Raw genomic sequence first — 19,372 nt, 5'->3', positions numbered from 1 at the left:
TAGGCAGAATGGAAAGTTGTTGCTGCGATTAATTGGGATTGAAGCGAGGAAACAAAAATGACTGTGTGACATAAATGCATCATTAATTCACCAGCTGCTATTTAGCCGACATTACCACCAGTTCTTAATCATTTTCATATGGGCGATAAAGGAGAAAGTACAAAGCAAAAAAAAGGCACATATTGTATTCCAGCAGAGAACAAGGTAAAGCTATAAAAAGGCATTCCATAAACTTCTTTACTGAAACTCTTAAAAATTAAACTAAAAACGCTAATTAAAAAGTTACAAACGTGTTTTTAATTGAATAGAATTGCACAAAAATAGAAGGAAATTTTGTGTAAGACAATGATATTTTCAAGAGTTAGAGGTGAACAACATTCCTTTCAATTTCAATTATTTTGGATTTAATAACAGCAGCATCTACGTGGAAACATTTCTATAAGAGAATCGTAATGCTCTGAAAAGGGGAGAGGGGAGAAAAAAACAAAATTAGCAATTTGCAAAAATTGAGTTTATGATAAACAGCCACAAAGGATGAAAATCAGAAATATAAGCTCATAAGGCTGTAAATACTCAGGATGAGCACCATCTGTGAAGAGAGAAAAATTAGGCTCATGTGATGAACTTGCACCTGGAGTAAAAATACAAAGTGCTGGAGTAACTCAGAGGGTCAGAGCAGCATCTCGGGAGGACGTGGATAGGCGACATTTCTTCTGGATTGTAGCGGGGAGAGAAGAAGGATTCCGACCCAAAATGTCACCTATCCATATCCTTCAGAGCTGCTGCCTGACCCTACGAGTTACTCCTGCATTGTGTGGTTTGCTCAACATTCAGAATCTGCAGTTCTATGTGTTCCTTGTGTCTCAGTTCCTGGATTGGCTATTTCTGACCAAAAAAGGCTGACCATCCAAGATTATTAATTGCAATGTCAATTCCTGGCAGGTTTAATGTCAGTTAGACACATGTATGAGGGAACTGCAGATGCTGGTTTACACCGAAGATAGACACAAAATGCTGGAGTAACAGGCAGCATTTCTAAATAGAAGAAATGGATGACATTTAGGGTCGAGACCCTTCTTAAGACTGGGAGTCAGGAGGGAGGGAGACAGAGATATGAAAGGGTAAGGTGTGAAGGTGACAACAAGGCATACAAAGATAACAGTTAGTCTGGTTGGAGAAATAGAATAACGGCCTTAGAAGACGCTTCTAAGGCCGCCTGGGTCAAGACGCGATGGAGAGACCAGTGGATGTCAGCGGAACCATCTAGGCTGCACCATTACATCAGGACCTGCCTCGAAAGCAGTGAACAACCCTCAACCGCTTGAGGACAGGCGTCGGACGCTATGGAGTAGTGATGAAGAGGTGGGGCCTCGTGGACAGTGCCTCCTGCGAGTGTGGGGTCCCAACACAGACAATGGAGCACGTAGTCACCAGTTGCCCCAAACATCGGTCAAGAACTGCTTCCAATCTCTTGGTTTCTTGGTCTTTCCTCCTTTGATTATTCTCTTCTCCGCACACCCACGCCGTATCCGTTCACTTGACTTCACTGAATCTGGTTTGTACACATCAGTACTGAAGACTACATCGTTAGATGACAATGCATTGAAGATTTTGATACCAATCTCTTTGAAGTTTGCAGGAATCTCTTTGAGATGGTAGAATCCAGCATTGCCATCTTCCACTACCAATGTCTAGTTACTGGCAGGAGGTTGTGAGTTGTCTACATCTTTCAATAGGTAGTGTAGGCCCTTGGATTTATCAGTCTTTGCAAAGGTGTTGTCTGATGTACCAATGGAATAGGGTACAGGGGTCAGAGAGTACTTCATAATCTTCCATAGATTGAGTTGACTGCCAGAACTTTGTGCTTTGACCATCAGTTGAAAACCAATATCTCCATGTTGCTTGTCTATCTATATTACTAAAAGTCTGATCTTGACTGCCTTTGGCCTACTGTGCTGCGATTTCCAAGAGAACGCCGCCACCTACAGCAGTAATTTTTGGCCACCTCGCTCAGAGCCCCCCTCCGCCTTCCGGGACCAGAGGGTTTTTCCCATCAATGAAAAATCGGAGAGATATTAATGTTTTAAAAAGAAAAAGGCATTCTCTCTGCTGCCCCTGCTGGAGAGAGGGGGAGGGACTATAAAACCAGGAAGTGGTATGCCTCACTGTCTCTGCAAGATGGAGGAAGCCATCTCTGAGTTCTGAATAACACTGAAAACATGTCTACTCAACTGTGAATGCCCTTAATGTGGTTTGAAAATGAAAATATGGTTGGTTTGAAGTAAAAAGGCACTGCCTGCAAATGGTTGTTTGGGTGGGTTTGGGTTGAAGTAAAAAGGCACTGCCTGCAAATGGTTGTTTGGGGGGTTTGGGTTGAAGTGAAAAGGCACTGCCTGCAAATGGTTGTTTGGGGGGTTTGGGTTGATGTGAAAAGGCACTGCCTGCAAATGGTTGTTTGGGGGGTTTGGGTTGAAGTGAAAAGGCACTGCCTGCAAATGGTTGTTTGTCTAAACTTGACAACTTCCTGTTTGCACTATATTGATTTTATATAAAACGCTACCACTTACGGCTGTGATTTTTGGCCTTCTTATTCAGTTCCCCTACTCTCATCAGGTGCAGAGGATTCTTCCCATCAATGAAAAACAAAAGTGTTATTAGTGCTTATAAAATGTTGAGAATCTCTCTCCTGTCAATCACGCCATGAAGGCCACACCTTTTCCGGTGGGAGGGGGAGGGATTATAAAACCCGGAAGTGTGGGTGTGGCTCAGTCTCTGCATGATGCGGTAGGGAGAGGTCACGACTGTCTGAGCTGTGAATCAACTGAACACACTGAATGTCTACTGTGTGGCTTTATGGTGGTTTCACCCTGCTTGAAATAGTATGAAACTGCATTTGAATGTGGTGGCCTTGCACGAAATGGTATGAAACTGCATTTGACTGTGGTGTCGTTGCACCCTGCATGAAATGGTATGAAACTGCATTTGAATTTGGTGACCTTGCACCATCCTTGAAATGGTATGAAACTGCACTTGAATTTGGTGGCTTTGCACCCTGCTTGAAATGGTATGAAACTGCACTTGAATTTGGTGGCCTTGCACCCTGCTTGAAGTGGTAGGAAACTGAACCTGAATTTGGTGGCCTTGCACCCTGCTTGAAATGGTAGGAAAATGGATTTGAATTTGGTGGCCTTGCACTCTGCTTGAAATGGAATTTCAAGGAATAGCCGCGAGTCAACTGCCAGCCCACCAGCCGTGAGTGAGTTGCCAGCACATCAGACTTGAGGGACAGAGCTGCCACCCCAAGAATCCATTTGATCCACAATGTTCACACTAGCCCTCTGGAGACCAGTAACCACTGCAGCCAACAACACCCATACCAGCGCTCCAGAAAGCCCTCCCCCCCTCTCTGATGAACTTCACTTTCTGCTCTTTCCCTGTGGTAAGGACTTTTATGACACCTTTTTCAACTTCAGCCGGAACACGTGCACCAGAAGAGAGTACATACAACCCAGACTTGTCATCTACATCAAAAAGATTCAGGAAGCTCTTTACAGCATCAATGGCTTTCTTTACACATGCTTCACTTTTCCTTATCTCAGTTGGTTGTTGATCTCTGTGTTTGCTTCAGCGATTGGTACCAGAAGTCATGTCTGTGAGGCTGAGAGTTGCAGAAAGAAAGTGTGCCCTTTCTGTTGAAGTTCGAATCCATCTCTGATAAGCACTGTGATTCTCCAAGATGCCACAGAGCCCAACACCACTACCACCACCTCGAGATTTGCCATGCTTCATGATCGTCTCCTCAATCGTTTTGTCAACAGCTCATCCGTTTCCTGGTATGATTGACCTAGCGACACTGTGGCACCTCTTTTGAGGAAAGCCAGGGCACCGGGATGTGATTCTTCGATGTTTGCCAAGACCACAGCAAGGTAGGCCAGAGAGCGGGAGTAATGGTGACCAGCAAAGGTGAAGATGAGATCGGGCATAAGAAACAGACAGTGCAAGTACAACGGAAAGTTGTTCTCTTTCACAGACCTAATCAATGAGAGAGCAATCCACACAGAATCTATGTACGACAACCAAAATAGCGCAGTCTTCCCAAGAGATCCTTTTCAAACATCAGCTTTGAAGCTCTTATACGTCTCCATCAATGTGTTGAGATCTGCATTGGCCATGACTTCAAGTGCCTGCTTTGTTGGCGATTGGATTAACTCTTGAAAGATGCCCTTTGATTCCTCTGGTATACCGGACAGCACTGCATCTTTTCCAGCCATAGACAGGAATTCATCAAGAAGGAGCCTCTCCAAGCACTCACCATCATCTTGTGGCAGTGCAGGCTTCTGTCGGAGTTCTTTCCTGTCATAACATTTCATAGAACCAGTAGACATGTCCTGATTACACCTGGACATCCTGAAGTCCAGATCCTTCCATTTACTTTCCAAGCATTTTGAAGTATGCACAAATGACATAAAATGTGTCAATCAACACAATATGTTTCTTGTACTTTGCAGGATGACTCCACACAAGAGGATCTGCCTTCATGCAGACACCCAAGTCGAATGTTGTAATGACATATTCTTGGCCAACCTCATGACTTGCTTCTTCAGAAGCTCGTAAACACTCTTGAACATTCCATGATGGGATGATTGATCACAGGATAGTAGTCAATTGTGGTCACATTTGAAGGCACCTGTTGCTGAGACAAATCCAGCCCAAGCTGGAAGCTCTTGACCTTGCTCATTACTCGCTTTTCGGGAAAGCATCCATGCCAGCTCTTGTCTTGTACACAGTTTGAATGCTTCATCCCCATCATCACGCTTCCAGTGCCGAACACGAAAATCTGGATTTGCTTTCCGGTTGACATGGGATGATGGAAGAGGGCAAAGTGCGAAAAAAACACTATTTTGACAGATTGAAATAAGGGATTGAAATAAAAAACATAGTCCAAATGAGTTTTTTTCTTGGGTACATCATTTTTTCCGACAGAAGAGATACCAATGAACAAAATGAACAAACACCCAAGAAGTAGGATCAAAGGATCAAGTAGGTTGCTCGGTAGGCCCCTCTGGCCCACAGACTACGATGTTTCCGATTGAGATCCATCTTCAAACTGATTGTGGTGTGTGGAAGAAAGCTGGAAGAGAGGGTGAGGCAGGATAAAGCCAGGCCTGGATAAAGCCTAAGTGAATCCATGTAAGGAGAAGGTTTTAATAGGTAGATGGTTGAACAAAGACCAGAGATGAAGAGGCAACAAGTGTGAGATAAGGATAGATGTGCAAATTGTGTAGCCAAAGGAAGGAGTGCAGTTTGCTTCCAACTTAAGACATTGTTCTCAGAATCAAGGCATTGTTCTGAGAATCTTGGCAAAGTGCCCAAGTGCATTGGACTGCAGGAAACATTTAGATATTTAATTAGACTACTTAATGTTTCCACCTGACATAATATGAAGCAATAAAACAATTTAATGTTTCAACTGTATGATTTAATATTATTATTTACTAGCTGGCGATGCAAGTACAGATTTTTAACATTTGATTCACGTGGTGTACAAGTTGACTTCTAAATATTTTCAATGCAAGTATCTTTGATCTTTCAAAGCACATTTCTGCACTGCCACCCACACACCTGCATGGAATTGTGCATGGAGAAAAGGTTATATTGGAAGTAAAAATCAAATACTAATTTGCTAATAAAAATATGAATTTAAATTATTTTTACACATACTATACTGTGTTCAACAAATTAAGTGGTTCAATTAAACAGTTCCTGACTGCAGCATTTGAGTTTGGCTCTGCCTTTTTGGTCTCTTTGTTCCTGGGTATACACGTATTTCGTAACGTTGGGGCTTGATGCTCATGTGGGCAAGGAATATTGTTGCACCCGGGTATATATGACAATAAATGAACCTTGCCCCAAAACTGGAGAATGTTCAAGGTGGCGAACTTGAAATGTAACACCACATTTGAAAATTTGCCGTGAATTTGATAGATTATATTTCAACTTTCCACCCTAATCTTTTCACTGAGAAACCAAAGATTAGCTGTTAGTTTCTCGGGCTTCAACATTTGCCTACGATCTTGAACCCCTTTACGGCAGGGCGATAAAAGTACAGAAAACCATCCTCATTAGTTTCAAAGCAGGCTTTGTCCTGCCCCTCCTCTCTTCCAGCTTCCTTCCACAATCAGTCTGAAGATGAATACATGTGATCTGAATACATGCTCTCCAGAGATGGTGCCCGACCTGCTAGGTTGCTCCAGCACTTTGTGTCCTTTTTATTGTTAACCAGTGTGAACTGGTGATTGATGGTCAGTGTGGAAGGGTCTATTTCCTTGCTGTAACTCTAAATTAAACTGTAAACAATGGGCAGATTTTGTTGCCCCAAATATCATCTGCAAGTAGCAGCTGCAGTTCATTACTGCATTACTTTCCTTCATTCTTCTTACTGCAAAGAACCACTTTAAACTTCACTGCTTTACATTTCACTTGCCAAGTGCATAATACAGCACTCTACCCAAGCCCTCACATCTCTTTCTTCATGATATCCTGTTGAAAACACTGACATTCGTGTACACATATCAATATGAACAGCAAGCTCAGCTCTCACCCCTGACAACCATGCTGGGAAGATCGCTTCACAATGAAAACTAAATTCTACTTGGCGGAGTAGACTTGATGGGCCGAATGGCATAATTCTGCTCCTGGAACTTATGAACCAAGTGTAGTTTGTGCCTTTGTGATTTTGCACCATTGTGGTTACTGTGCCTGTAATTCATTGAGCTTTAATTATTCCACTTTCTCTATTATGTGATAACATTTTTTTTAATGTCCATTGTACGTATAGATTACATTAACTTCTTTGACACCATCCGAATCTGAAGAGGGGTTCGGACCCGATCCATCGTCTGCCCATTCCCCCTGCTCAGATGATGGCTGACTGCCGAAGTTCCTCAAGCACTTTGTGTTTTTGATTAGATTCATTTATTGTCATATATACCAGGGTACAACAATATTCCTTGGGCATCAACACCCAACGTTACGAAAATAATAAAAAACAATAACAAAGGCAGCGTGGTGGTAGAGCTGCTCCCTCCAGCGCCAGAGACCAGGGTTCAATCCTGACTTTGGATGCTGTCTGTGTGTGGAGGTTACATGTTCTCCCTGTGACCACGTGGGTTTCCACCAGGTGCTCCGGTTTCCTCCCACATGCCAAAGACGTGCGGGTTTGTAGGTTAATGAGCCTCTGTAAATTGCCCCATAGTGTGTAGGGAGTGGATGAGAAAGTGGAACAACATAGATCTAGTGCGAATGGGTGATCTATGTTTGGTGTGGACTCGGTGGGACAAAGGGCCACTTTCCATGCTTGATCTTCAGACTAAACAGTAAACAATGGGCAGGTTTTGTTTCCCCAAATATGGTTGATTGCTTGGCCCTACACCATGTAATTTGATCCAGCACGGCACTCAACGCAGCCTTCTGCTGGAGGCTGAGCTCGTAACTCTTGGCCATGTGCCAGGGTAGGACTGTTTCAGCAGGGGCAGCATGTCACAGAACACCTTTGATAGCCACACAAGGCGCTGCAGATGCTGGTGTTCCAAAACGAATAACCACCAAGTGCTGGAGAAACTCAGCAGGCCACACAGCATCTCTGGAGAACATGGTTCAGCTTAGTTTATTATTATCACGTGTACGGAGGTATAGTGAAAAGCTTTTTATTGCAAGTTATCCAGAAAGAATACACATGATTATAAACAGCATCGGTGGAGGGAATGGACAGACAACATTTTGCTTCGGGGCTCTTCTTCAGACTGATTGCAGCAAGGGGAATCCTGCAACAGAGAGGTGGGGGGGGGGGGGGGGGGGCAAAGCCTGACATGTGATGGATCAGAGGAAGACAAAAAAATGCCCAATTATCTTTCTGTTGATCATATTGATTTTTTTTAAGGAAACAAATACAGTAAACCAGAGATGCGAGATGCGAGATGCGAGATGCTTCCTGACTTGCTGAGTTACTCCAGCACTGTGTGTTATCTTTGATAGGCAGCCAAACCAATGCACAGCTGGAAATTGGCAGGCATGATGTTGTAGGCATTACAGAGACGTGGCCACAAGAGGATTGGAGCTGTGAGCTGAATATTCAGGGTCAGAAAAACGGAAAAGTGGGCAGTGGGGGTGGGGTAGCTCTGTTGGTTGGGAATGAAATTCAGTCCTTAGTGAGGAGTGACATAGGATCAGAAGATGTGGAGTCATTGTGGATGGAACAGAAAAATGATAAGTGTAAAAATATTCCAATGGGAGTTATTTACAGGCCCCCAAACAGTAGCCAGGATATAGGGTACAAGTTCCGTCAGGATATAATATTGGCATGTAAAAAAGGTAATGCTACCTACGGTGGTCATGGGTGATTTCAATATGCAGGGAGACTGGGAAAATCAGGTTGGTACTGGACCCCAAGAAAGGGAATTTGTAGAGTGCCTCCGAGATGGATTGTTAGAGCAGCTTGTAGTGGAGCCAACCAAGGAAAAGGCAATTCTGGATTTCATGTTATGTAATGAACCGGATTAAGGGAATACAAGGTAAAGGAACCAGTAGTGACCTCAACATGATAAATTTTAATCTGCAATTTGAGAGGGAGAAGGTAATATCGGATGTGTCGGTATTACAGCTGAGCAAAGGCATGAGGGAGGAGCCGGCCAAAGTTGATGGAAAGGGGCCCTAGAGAGGGGTGACGGGGAACAGCTATGGCAGGAATTTCTGGGAATAATTCGGTAGATGCAGGATCTTTTCATTCCAAAGAGGAAGAAAGATTCTAGGGTGAGAAAGAGGCGACCGTGGCTGACAAGGGAAGTCAAGGACAGTATAAATCTAAAAGAGAAAATGTATAACATATGCAAACATAAGTGGGAAGACGGAGGATTGGGAAGCTTTTAAAGAACAACAGAAGGTAACTACAGTAAAAAGGCAATATGGAGAAAAAAGATGAAATACGAAGGTAAGCTAGCGAATAATATAAAAGAGGATAGCAAGAGTTTCTTCAGTTATATAAAGAGTAAGAAAGGCAAGAGTGGACATTAGACCACTGGAGAATGATGCAGGAGGAATGATAATGGGGAATAAAGAAATGGCGGAGGAGTTGAATAGCTTTTTTGCATCAGTCTTCACAGTGGAAGACACCAGCAACGTGCCTGAAATTCAGGAGATTCAGGGGGTGGAAATTAGTGGAGGAGTGGCCATTGCTAGGGAGAAGGTTCTTGGGAAGATGAAATGACTGAAGGTGGATAAGTCACCTGGACCACATAGACTGCACCCTGGGGTTCTGAAAGAGGTGGCTTTAGAGATTGTGGAGGCATTGACAGTGATATTTCAAGAATCACTAGAGACAGGAGAGGTCCAAGATGAATGAAAAATTGCCAAAATTACCCCCGCTGCACAAGAAGGGAGCAAAGCAGAATCGGTTAGTCTTACAATCGGTTAGTCTGACTTCCGTGGTTGGTAACATTTTAGAGTTCCTTATAAAGGATGAGGTTACGGAGTACTTAGAAGTTCACGATAAAATAGGCCAAAGTCAGCATGGCTTTATGAAGGGGAGGACTTGCTTGAGAAATTTGCTGGAATTCATTGAAGTAAATAGCAGGACAGACAAAGGAGAGTCAGTAGATTTTCAGAAAGCCTTTGATAAGGTGCTACACGTGAGGCTGTTAAGGAAGATGAGAGCCCACGGTATCAAAGGGCATATACTAGCATGGATAGCAGGTTGGCTGGATGGCAGAAGACAAAGAGTGGCAATAAAGGGGGCTTTTACTGGTTGCCTGCCAGTGACTAGTTCCGCAGGGGGTCAGTGCTGGGGCCGCTACTCTTCACGTGGTATATACATTATTTGGACGACGGGAATGAAGGCTTTGTGGCCAGGTTTGCGGATGATACGAAAATAGGTGGAAGGGCAGGTAGTGTAGAGAAAGCAGGGACTTTGCAGAAGGACTTGGACAGGTTGGGAGAGTGAGCAGAGATGGGATATAGTGTTGCATAGTGTGGAGTCATGCATTTTGGTGGTAGGAATAAAGGTGTAGACTATTTTCTAAAAGGGGTGAGAATCCAGGAATCAGAGGTGCAAAGGGACTTGGGAGTGCTGGTGCAGGATTCCCAAAAAGTTAATCTGCAAGACGAATCGGTAGTAAAGAATGCAAACTCAATGCGAGCATATATTTCAAGAGGGCTTGTATACAAAATCAGGGATGTAATGCTGAGGCTGTATAAGGCGCTGGTAAGACCGCATTTGGAGTATTGTGAGCAATTTTGGGCACCATATCTGAGAAAGGATGTGTTGTCTCTGGAGAGGGTCGAGAGGAGATTTACAAGAATGATCCCAGGAATGAGGATAACCTATGGTGAGCATTTGTCGGCACTGGGCCTGTACTCCTGGAGTTTAGAAGAATGAGGGGGGACCTCATTGAAACACAAAGAACAGTGAAAGGTTTGGATAGAATAGATGTGGAGAGGATGTTTCCACTAGTGGGAGAGTCTATGACCAGAGGTCATAGTCTCAAAATTAAAAGACGTTCTTTTAGGAAGGAGACAAGGAGAAATTTCATTAGGTGGTGAATCTGTGGAATTATTTGCCATGGAAGGCTGTGGAGGCCAAGTCAGTGGATATTTTTAAGGCAGAGAGATAGATTCTTGATTAGTCCAGGTGTCAGGGGTTATGGGGAGAAGGCAGGAGAATGGGGTTAGAAGGGAGAGATAGATCATCCATGATTGGATGGCGCAGTATACAATGGGCCGAATGGCCTAATTCTACTCCCATCACATGATCGCATGTCCTTATGACCCACACTCGCAGGCTGTCAAGATGATTGGGGCCACTAAATATTTGTTTGCCCTTGGCATTCACCAATGCTCGGCACAAAAAGAAAATAAATCAAAGAATCAGTCTGAAGAAGTGTCCCCCCCGCCCTGAAATGTCACCCATCCATGTTCTCCAGAGATGCTGCCTGATCCACTGAGTTACTCCAGCACTTTTGTTCTTTTGAAAATCAGCATCTGCAGTTCCTAGTGTCTCCAACATAAATTATTAACAATTTTTCCTGATAAACATAAATCTATACACAGACAACACTAATAAAGGCAATTAAAACCATGTAAGTAATAAAAGCAGAACTATAGACACCTTGCATTTTACATGGGTGTTACATTCCAGAAAAACAGCGTGTAGAATTCAAAAACGCCTAAATTAAACAGAAATTTAAACAGGTGTAAATTTGAGCAAGTTATTTAAAAAAAATACAATGCATCAATTCGGTTATTAGCTTTATTACAAAAATGCATAAATCAAACACACATACTTACTTTGTGTGCCTGTACTTACTTTCCAGCTGTAGAAACAAGGATGCTGGTTTATACCCCAGATAGACACAAAGTGCTGGAATCTCAGAGGCTCAGGCAACATCGCTGGAGAAAAGGGATAGGAGACATTTTGGGTTGGGACCTTTCTTGACCCTCTGCCTGACCCTGAGTTACTCCAGCACTTTGTGTCTATCTTACTTTTCAGCCACCTACCACTAATTAGAGAAATAGCATTTTGCACGGTTTCTAATCCAGCACAGGTTCAAGGGCAGATTTACCAAAGGAGTGAAAATACAGTCCCATTAAACTGCAACCGCACTGGCAGCAAGACAGAACATTTCACAGCCAATCTGGACTGATGGAAGCACTGGAACCTGTATTCCTATTCCAGCCCCAGCCAAGTCCTGACATTAAGATTTGCCAATGATGGTAATGGGAGCTGCACTCATCCAGGCAAACAGAGCATTCCATCACGTTCTTGACATGCTTTAGAGAAGATGGGTTTTGGGTGTACCGAGATCAGTTGTTTGCCTAAAGCTACTTCTGATCTGTGTCGGAAAGAGCTGCAGATGCTGGTTTAAACCAAAAATAGACACAAAAAGCTGGTGTAACTCAGCGGAACAGACAGCATCTCTGGGTCGAGGCCCTTCTTCAGTCTGAAGAAGGGTCTCAACCTGAAACATCACCCAGAGATGCTGCCTGTCCCACTGAGTTACTCCAGCATTTTGTGTCTATCTTCGTTACTTCTGACTGTTCTTTAGCCAATGTGTGTGTATATGTGCGAGTGGTCCAATTATATTTCGGGCCAAAGATAATTTTTCACTTTCAAAAGGCAAATTCAACATTTAATTGGTTATTTTTGGCATTATGTTTCTCCACCTATATTAAAACCTGTACAAAGGCAATTCAACAAGATTTATAAACCTCCATAATTGCAAGGATACGGAACATTTATTAAAATTAATAGTTACACTGTACCTCTTCTCCTGAGAGATAATAGGCAGCCAGAAGGCCTCCAATGAACCTGATATTCACTTCAAAGACAGAGACTTCTGCATTCTGTGGAAAAAAAACAGAATTAAGCTGTGACAACATTTATCAATATTAAATTTGAAGTCCGATAGTTTTTTGAGCGTCTGAAAGATACGGTATGGAAACACCGACCATCAATCATCTGTTCACACAAGTTCCATGTTATCCCACTTTCTCATCCACTCGCTACACGCTGGGTAATTTATGGAGACCAGCTAACCTATAAACCCACATGTGTTTGGGACATAGGAGGAAACCGGAGCACCCGGAGGAAACACACAGGGAGAACGTGCAAACTCCACACAGACAGCACCCGAGATCAGGATCCAATCTGTATCTCTGGGGCTGCGAGGCAGCGGTTCTACCTGCTGTGCCACTGTTTTCTTGATACATAACAAATTGTCCAATTGTCTGTCTGGTGATCACTGATTTTTTTTTAGGAGACAAATACTGAAATTTAAAAACTGCTAACTTTACTCAGCATTAGCAGTAGTATAGAAGTTGGGAGGTTATGTTGCAGTTATACAAGACTTTAGTGAGGCCACATTTAGAGCATTGTATTCTGTTCTGGACACTATGTTTTAGGAAAGATGTTGTCAAGTTAAAAAGTGTGCACGGAAAATGCATAAGGATGTTGCCAGGACTCGAGGGTCTGAGTTACAGCGAGAGATTAACCAGGCTGGTACCCTATTCCCTGGAGCGCAGGAGGATAATGGGTGATCTTATGGAGGTATATAAAATCATGAGAGGGATAGATCAGGTAGATGCAGTCTCTTGCCCAGAATAGGGGAATTGGGAACTGGAGGACATGGTTTAAGGTGAAGGGGGAAAGAATCTGAGCGCTATCTTTTGGAACGAGTTGCCGGAGGAGGTAGTTGAGGAATGGTTTCAGAGGTCTCAAAGGTCTTTTATTGGCACACATACCAATTAAGATACAGTGCGATGTGAATTACCATACAGCCATACGACAAAAAAAAAGAAAAAAAGCAACGACATACAACTACATAAGACTTAACATAAACGTCCACAACAGCGGATTTCCCACATTCCTGTGATGGAAGGCAAAAAAGTCCAAACTTCTTCCTCTTTATTCTCCCGCGGTTGGGGCAGTCGAACCATCCATCGGGGTGATTAAAGCTCCCGCAGCCGCCGGTCGATGCTCCCGCAGCCGGCGGTCGAAGCTCCCGTGTCGGGGCGGTCAAAGCTCCTGCGGCATGGAGTTCTCGAAGTCGGTCTCTAACCAGAGACTGCGAGCTCTGTGATGTTAAGTCCGCAAGCACCCACAGTTGGAGATCCGAGGTCTATCCCTGGCAAAGTGATCGCGAGCTCCGCGATGGGAAGTGCAGCGCTCAAATTCAGTCTCCAGCAACGGCCACCAGCTCCTCGATATTAGGCCGCAGTGCGGACGGGGATATGATACGGATAAAAATAGCAACTCCGTCGAGGTAAGAGGTTAGAAAAAGCTTCCCCCAACACCCCCCCCCACATAAAACAAGCTAAAGTACACTAAAACATACATTTAACGCATACTATTAAAACACAAGGAAAGTCAGTCAAAGTCAAAGTCAATTTTACTCGTCACAGACTGCTATGCAGATAGGGGATCTAAATATACAGAATCCAATTATTTCTCTTTCACTTTATCATTTTGGCATATAATAGATTCAATATTAGAACGCATCTTCCAATGAGATTAAAAGTGGGTAATACCAATTAGATTTCTACCTTCTAACTTATTCAGTATAAAAAGTGACTGAACCTTCGTACAATGGAAGCTGCAGTAAGATTTTATAATTTTAACTAAATATCAACACTTCTCGTGGGATTTACATTAACCCTTTCACCTGCAATACATATGTTTTTAGAAATATATACTACAGGTGCACAACCTTTTATCCGGTGTTCCGGAAACCGAAAAACTCAGAAAACCGGCCATTTTTTCCAGATGTCGTCTGCGCACCAAAGCTCGTGTTTGGCGCCAAACTTGACCCGAAACGACCCACGGTCAACCCAGGTCTGTACTACTGTAGCGGCTGCCTCCTCCCCGGAGACCGGGAGACGCTTAAACATCTGTAAATCATTGCTTAAATGTTAGTCAGTTAGTTTGGAGGGCTTTTATGTGAAGGGGGGGTGAAGGGGTAAACTTTAATTCTTAGTCCCCTACCTGGTCGGAGAGGCGGGGAGCGGTCAATGCCTTACCGGGTCGCCGTGCAGTAAGCTCCGCAGCGCTGTGGCCGGTGGGGCTGCGGGCGGCGCCGGTTGTAGCTTCGACCCCGGCAACTCTACCCCTGGCTGCGAGGCGCTCCAAATCCAGCGCGGCCCGGAATGTCAGGAGTCGGCGGCGTCGCAGCGCTGGGATACCAGCGGGGAGCGGGCAATGCCTTACCGGGTCGCCGTGCGGCAAGCTCCGGAGCGCTGTGGCCGCCGACCCAACATTCGCGGAGCGTCGCTGGATTTGGAGCCGCGCAGCCAGGGGTAGAGTTGCCGGGGTCGGAGCTCCAACCGGCGCCGCCCGCGGCCGGACGAAGCCCCCAGCTCCGCGAGGTTGGGAGTCGCCGACCAGGTAGGGGACTAAGAATTAAAGTTTCCCCCTTCACTCCACCACCACCACATAAAATCCCTCCAAACTAACTGACTAACATTTATGCAATGATTCTCCCGGTCTCCGGGGAGGAGGCAGCTGCTTCAGACTTTTCAAGCCGCCCGCGCTACCCACCTAATCTACGCTAAAAATCTTCCATTCGGAAATCCGAAAATGTCCGAAATCCGACAAGTGTCTGGTCCCAAGGCTTTCGGATAAAAGGTTGTGCACCTGTACTGCATGCTTGGATCCAATGTTTGAAAATATTGCAAATATGCCTGCATTGACAGGGTTTGGCCAGCAGGTGGAACTTGCTGAGCAATGATGTCCCAGCAATTCGAGGATTGCTCTATCTGAATGAATGAATGATTGAATGAATGAATACGTTTATTGGCCAAGTATTCACATACAAGGAATTTGCCTTGGTGCTCCACCCGCAAGTGACAACACGACATAGTGACAGTTAAGAATGATACATAAAGCATTAAACATTCATAATAAAACATTATTGATTAAACATGTGAATTAAATAAAATATCAGAGGAAAAGGAGGCTACAGATTTTTGGCTGTTGAGTAGAGCAACTACTTGTGGAAAAATGCTGTTTTTATGTCTGGCTGTGGCAGCTTTGACAATCCGGAGTCGCCTTCCAGAGGGAAGTGATTCAAAGAGTTTGTGGCCAGGGTGAGAGGGGTCACAGATGATCTTGCCCGCTCGCTTCCTGGCCCTTGTGGGGGGGGTGGTGGGGGTGGAGTGCTGCTGACTACGCACACTAATGACCCCACACACACACATGGGGGGGGGACAGACAGGACAAAGATGGGGGGGGGGGAGAGAGGGGGGCAGAGGGGGGAGGAGGTGGAGGGGAAGGTGGAGGGGGGGTGGAAGGGGGGGAGGAGAAGGTGGGGAGAGAGAGGGGGAGAGGGAGGTGAGGAGAGAGGAGGTGGGGAGGGGGGGAGAGAGGGGGGTGGGAGGGGAGGGGAAGTGGGGAAAGAGAGTAGAAGAGGAGGGAGGTGGAGGGGAGAGAGAGAGGTGGGGAGAGAGAGAGGGGGAGACAGAGGTGGGCAGAGAGGAGGGAGAGAGAGAGGGAGAGTGGGGAGAGAGAGAGGGGAGAGAGGGGGGAGAGAGGGGGGGGGAGGGGGGGGGAGGGAGGGAGAGGGAGAGAGAGAGAGAGAGAGAGGGGGGGAGAGAGGGGGAGAGAGAGAGGGGGAGAGAGAGAGAGAGAGGGGGAGAGAGAGAGAGGGGGGGAGATAGAGAGAGAGGGAGAGAGAGAGAGAGAGAGAGAGAGGGGGGGGAGAGAGAGGGGGAGAGAGAGAGGGGGAGAGAGAGAGGGGGAGGGGGGAGAGGGGGGGAGAGAGAGGGGAGAGAGAGGGGGGGGAGAGAGAGAGAGGGGGAGAGAGAGGGAGAGAGAGAGGAGGGAGAGAGAGGGGGGGAGAGAGAGAGAGGGGGGAGAGAGAGAGGGGGGAGAGGGGGAGAGAGGGAGGGGAGAGAGAGAGGGGGGGGAGGAGAGAGGGAGAGAGGGAGAGGAGAGGGGGGGGAGAGAGAGGGGGGAGAGGGAGAGAGAGAGGGGGAGAGGGAGAGAGAGGGGGAGGGAGAGGAGAGAGAGAGAGGGGGAGAGAGGGGGGGGAGAGAGAGAGGGAGAGATGCAGCGGGGAGGCAGGTCGGGGGCCCAAGCGAGCCCGGAACGATCTGAGGACCAAAGATCCTATAGGCTCTTTGCTGAGGACCGCCAAAAGCAGTGGACAACCGGCCGATCGTTACAGACACGGAGAGGAGGTCGCCCCCTGTGATGGGTAGAGAGCAAACGGGAGAGAGGGGGGGAGGAGGTGAGAAGCGGAGGGGGAAGTGGAGAAGAGCCAGGCGAGGGAGTGGGCTGCGTAAAGCTGGAAAACCGGCAGCTGAATGAGCGGGCGGGCAGAGGAGGGGAGGGGCGTGGATTCACGAGCTGCACGGGCAGCGAGGAGAAAGCTCTTCAGCGCGTGATTGCCGTTGACCTCGCGACATGCAGAACAAAGATTCTATCGCGGAGCGCAGCTGTAGGATCTTTGCTGCAGAACTTTCTCGTTCTTTCTGCGCCTTTTGAAGAACCGGGGGGGGGGGGGGGGGGGGGGTGGGAAGAGGGCTACTGTACCATGCGTGTTGACAGCACATGCATTGACAGCAGAGGGGGGGGGGGGGGGGGGGGGCGGGGCTACGAGGAAAGGCATTGTGAAGTCAGCAGCTGGGCAACCTATATTTTTTTTTTAATGTCAGTTTGGTGATAAATGTTAGTAAATATCTCGGGAAACAATTCACCAAATTTATCGAGGATTAGATATTTGAAATCACAAGGAAAATTTCTACCAGAAGTAAAAATTTCACTGTTATTGTAACGTCAGCAGCTGGGCAGCGGTCAGATTTTTTAAAAAAAAAGGTCAGATTGGCCAACAATATTAATTAAAAAGTCGGGAAAATAATGTACAGAGTGGATTTCTAAAATCACAAGGAAAGTCTTTACTGAAATATGTAAAAATCTTCCCGTTTCAGCGTCTGGTTTTCGAGGAGATACGTTTCAAAGGCAAAATGACACACATACACACACAGAGTTTTAAATAATACTAGACCAAGTGCAGACGCGTTGGGTCTGTTCCCGCAACGCGCGGTTGCGAGGGGAGGGTGCGGCCTGAAGCGTCACACACACACTAACCTCTCTCAAACACACACACTAACCATCTCCATTGATATTATATTAAGAAGGGAGGGAGGAGAGGGGTAGGGCCGCCCAGCAGCCATCGGCCATGGAGCGTCAGCTCCATGGCCTCGCATCATCGGCTCTTCAGGGGGCTGGGGGGGGGAGGGTAGGTTGGAGTGGGCGGGCGGGCGTGATGCCGAGTGAGCCTGCGGGTAAAAATCTCGGTGTTTTTGCATGTGGTTTTGGCGGAGTAACAAATCAAAGGCAAAAAATAATGACATACACCCACACACACAGAGTTTTAATAGTAGATAGATATGAATATGATATGATATTATAGATGATGGAGAAGTGATGTTGTGCAGCACAGACGGTGTGGGTAAATGGGTGTGAAGTGGTGATTGGAGAGGGGTGGGTGGGGAAGGGTCCAGTTTTTTCAGACTGGAGTCTTGCTTTAAGTATGTGTGAAGCAGTGAATGGGGAGAAGTGGGTGTAGAAGGGTCCATTCTTTGTAGACTGGGGTCTGGCTGTGTTAGTTAGAAAGGGGGCTCAAACTTGACCCAAACTGCATTGCCCTTTGGAATAGTCATCTAGAAGTTACCCAAATGGACTCCATCAAACTGTGACAAATCCAGAATTCTGCTTTCTTAAATTCTTTATTAAAGTAACATTAGGAATAATGGACATGGTCAGCTACGGTACTGGTAGTTCTTAGAATTTGCATTCACTAGTAACTTAGTGTTAGAGAAAATAGCATTAAACAACTGTGTCAATGCAGAAATGGGGAATGGGGGCCAGAAAATTTAAGACTCGCATTAACAAAGCTTTTTTGTTTACTTGTAGGATCATCAAAAATAAAGATTTGTTTAATTGCTTTAAGTTTATTTTTGTTGCTGCAAGCTAAAATACTAAAGGCTGCATGTCACATTGTTTGATGGTGAGTGTATCATTGCAGACAATTCAATAGAAGCAACTGGTTGTCAATTTCAATGATTAGCCGCGGTGAAACTGATAGATTGAGTTATTCAGAGACAGCGGTTTCTAATTACTGCGGGCAAGTTCCATTGAAGTTTTATTTTTCCCTGGACTGTTTTTTATTTGCAAGCAGTTTGTTTTCTGCTTGTCAATTTCCACAGTAACTTTTAAGTACCGTATTTCCCGGCAATGAAGATGCTATTTTTAACCCAAAAATAAGGCACAAAAATGTACCTGTGTCTTCGAGGCCAAAGGTTACGTTGTTAGCCAAGAGATAGAGACTTGGATATCCCTCATTGCTGGCAGCTGATGGGAAACGGCTGTAAAGTGGGAAGCGGCTGTAAAAGTACAGCACCACTGGGTGATGGGTGGGAAAGAGTTCCTTTCACTGCATGTGGGGAGTCTAGCCCGGGTCAGCATAGCCTGGGCTGCACAAATTGGTTCGGCCGCCAGGTGTAAAGTTGCGGGGAAGAAAGGAGCGTTGAGAAGGAGGGGGTCGGGGATAATGCCAGCAACTCACTCACTCACCGCTGCCGCGGCGCTCCGGGTGCGGAGCCACCGCATTGTGGCCGGGGAGGGAAGTAGCTCGGGTGGCTGTGAGCGGCCGCCAGGACCGGACAACGGAACCGGCCGCCACCTCAGCGCTTTCTGTCGGCCGCCGGCCAGCCAGCCACAGTGTCCTTCAACACAGGAGCAACCAGTGGAGGTGTGGTTGGCGGACAGCTACTGGGCGGAAGGCTGGCTGCTCGGTCCCGGCTTCTCTCTCTCTTTCTCTCTCTA

The 19,372-nt window shown here is 46.0% G+C and overlaps 1 protein-coding gene across 1 annotated transcript in view; it reads right to left on the bottom strand.

The window, feature by feature from the left end:
* man1a2 (mannosidase, alpha, class 1A, member 2) overlaps positions 1 to 19,372 on the bottom strand; it is a 170,442-nt gene that overhangs the window by 55,727 nt on the left and 95,343 nt on the right. Inside the window, exon 5 of the mRNA XM_055644234.1 lies at positions 12,313 to 12,393. Coding sequence (XP_055500209.1) covers positions 12,313 to 12,393 — 81 coding nt within the window. The remainder of the gene's footprint in view (positions 1 to 12,312; positions 12,394 to 19,372) is intronic.

Source organism: Leucoraja erinacea, chromosome 13 (assembly GCF_028641065.1).
Source record: "Leucoraja erinacea ecotype New England chromosome 13, Leri_hhj_1, whole genome shotgun sequence".
NCBI classification, from domain to species: Eukaryota; Metazoa; Chordata; class Chondrichthyes; order Rajiformes; family Rajidae; genus Leucoraja; species Leucoraja erinaceus.
Note: the sequence above shows the minus strand (reverse complement) of the source record. Positions and strands in the feature narration are given on the sequence as shown.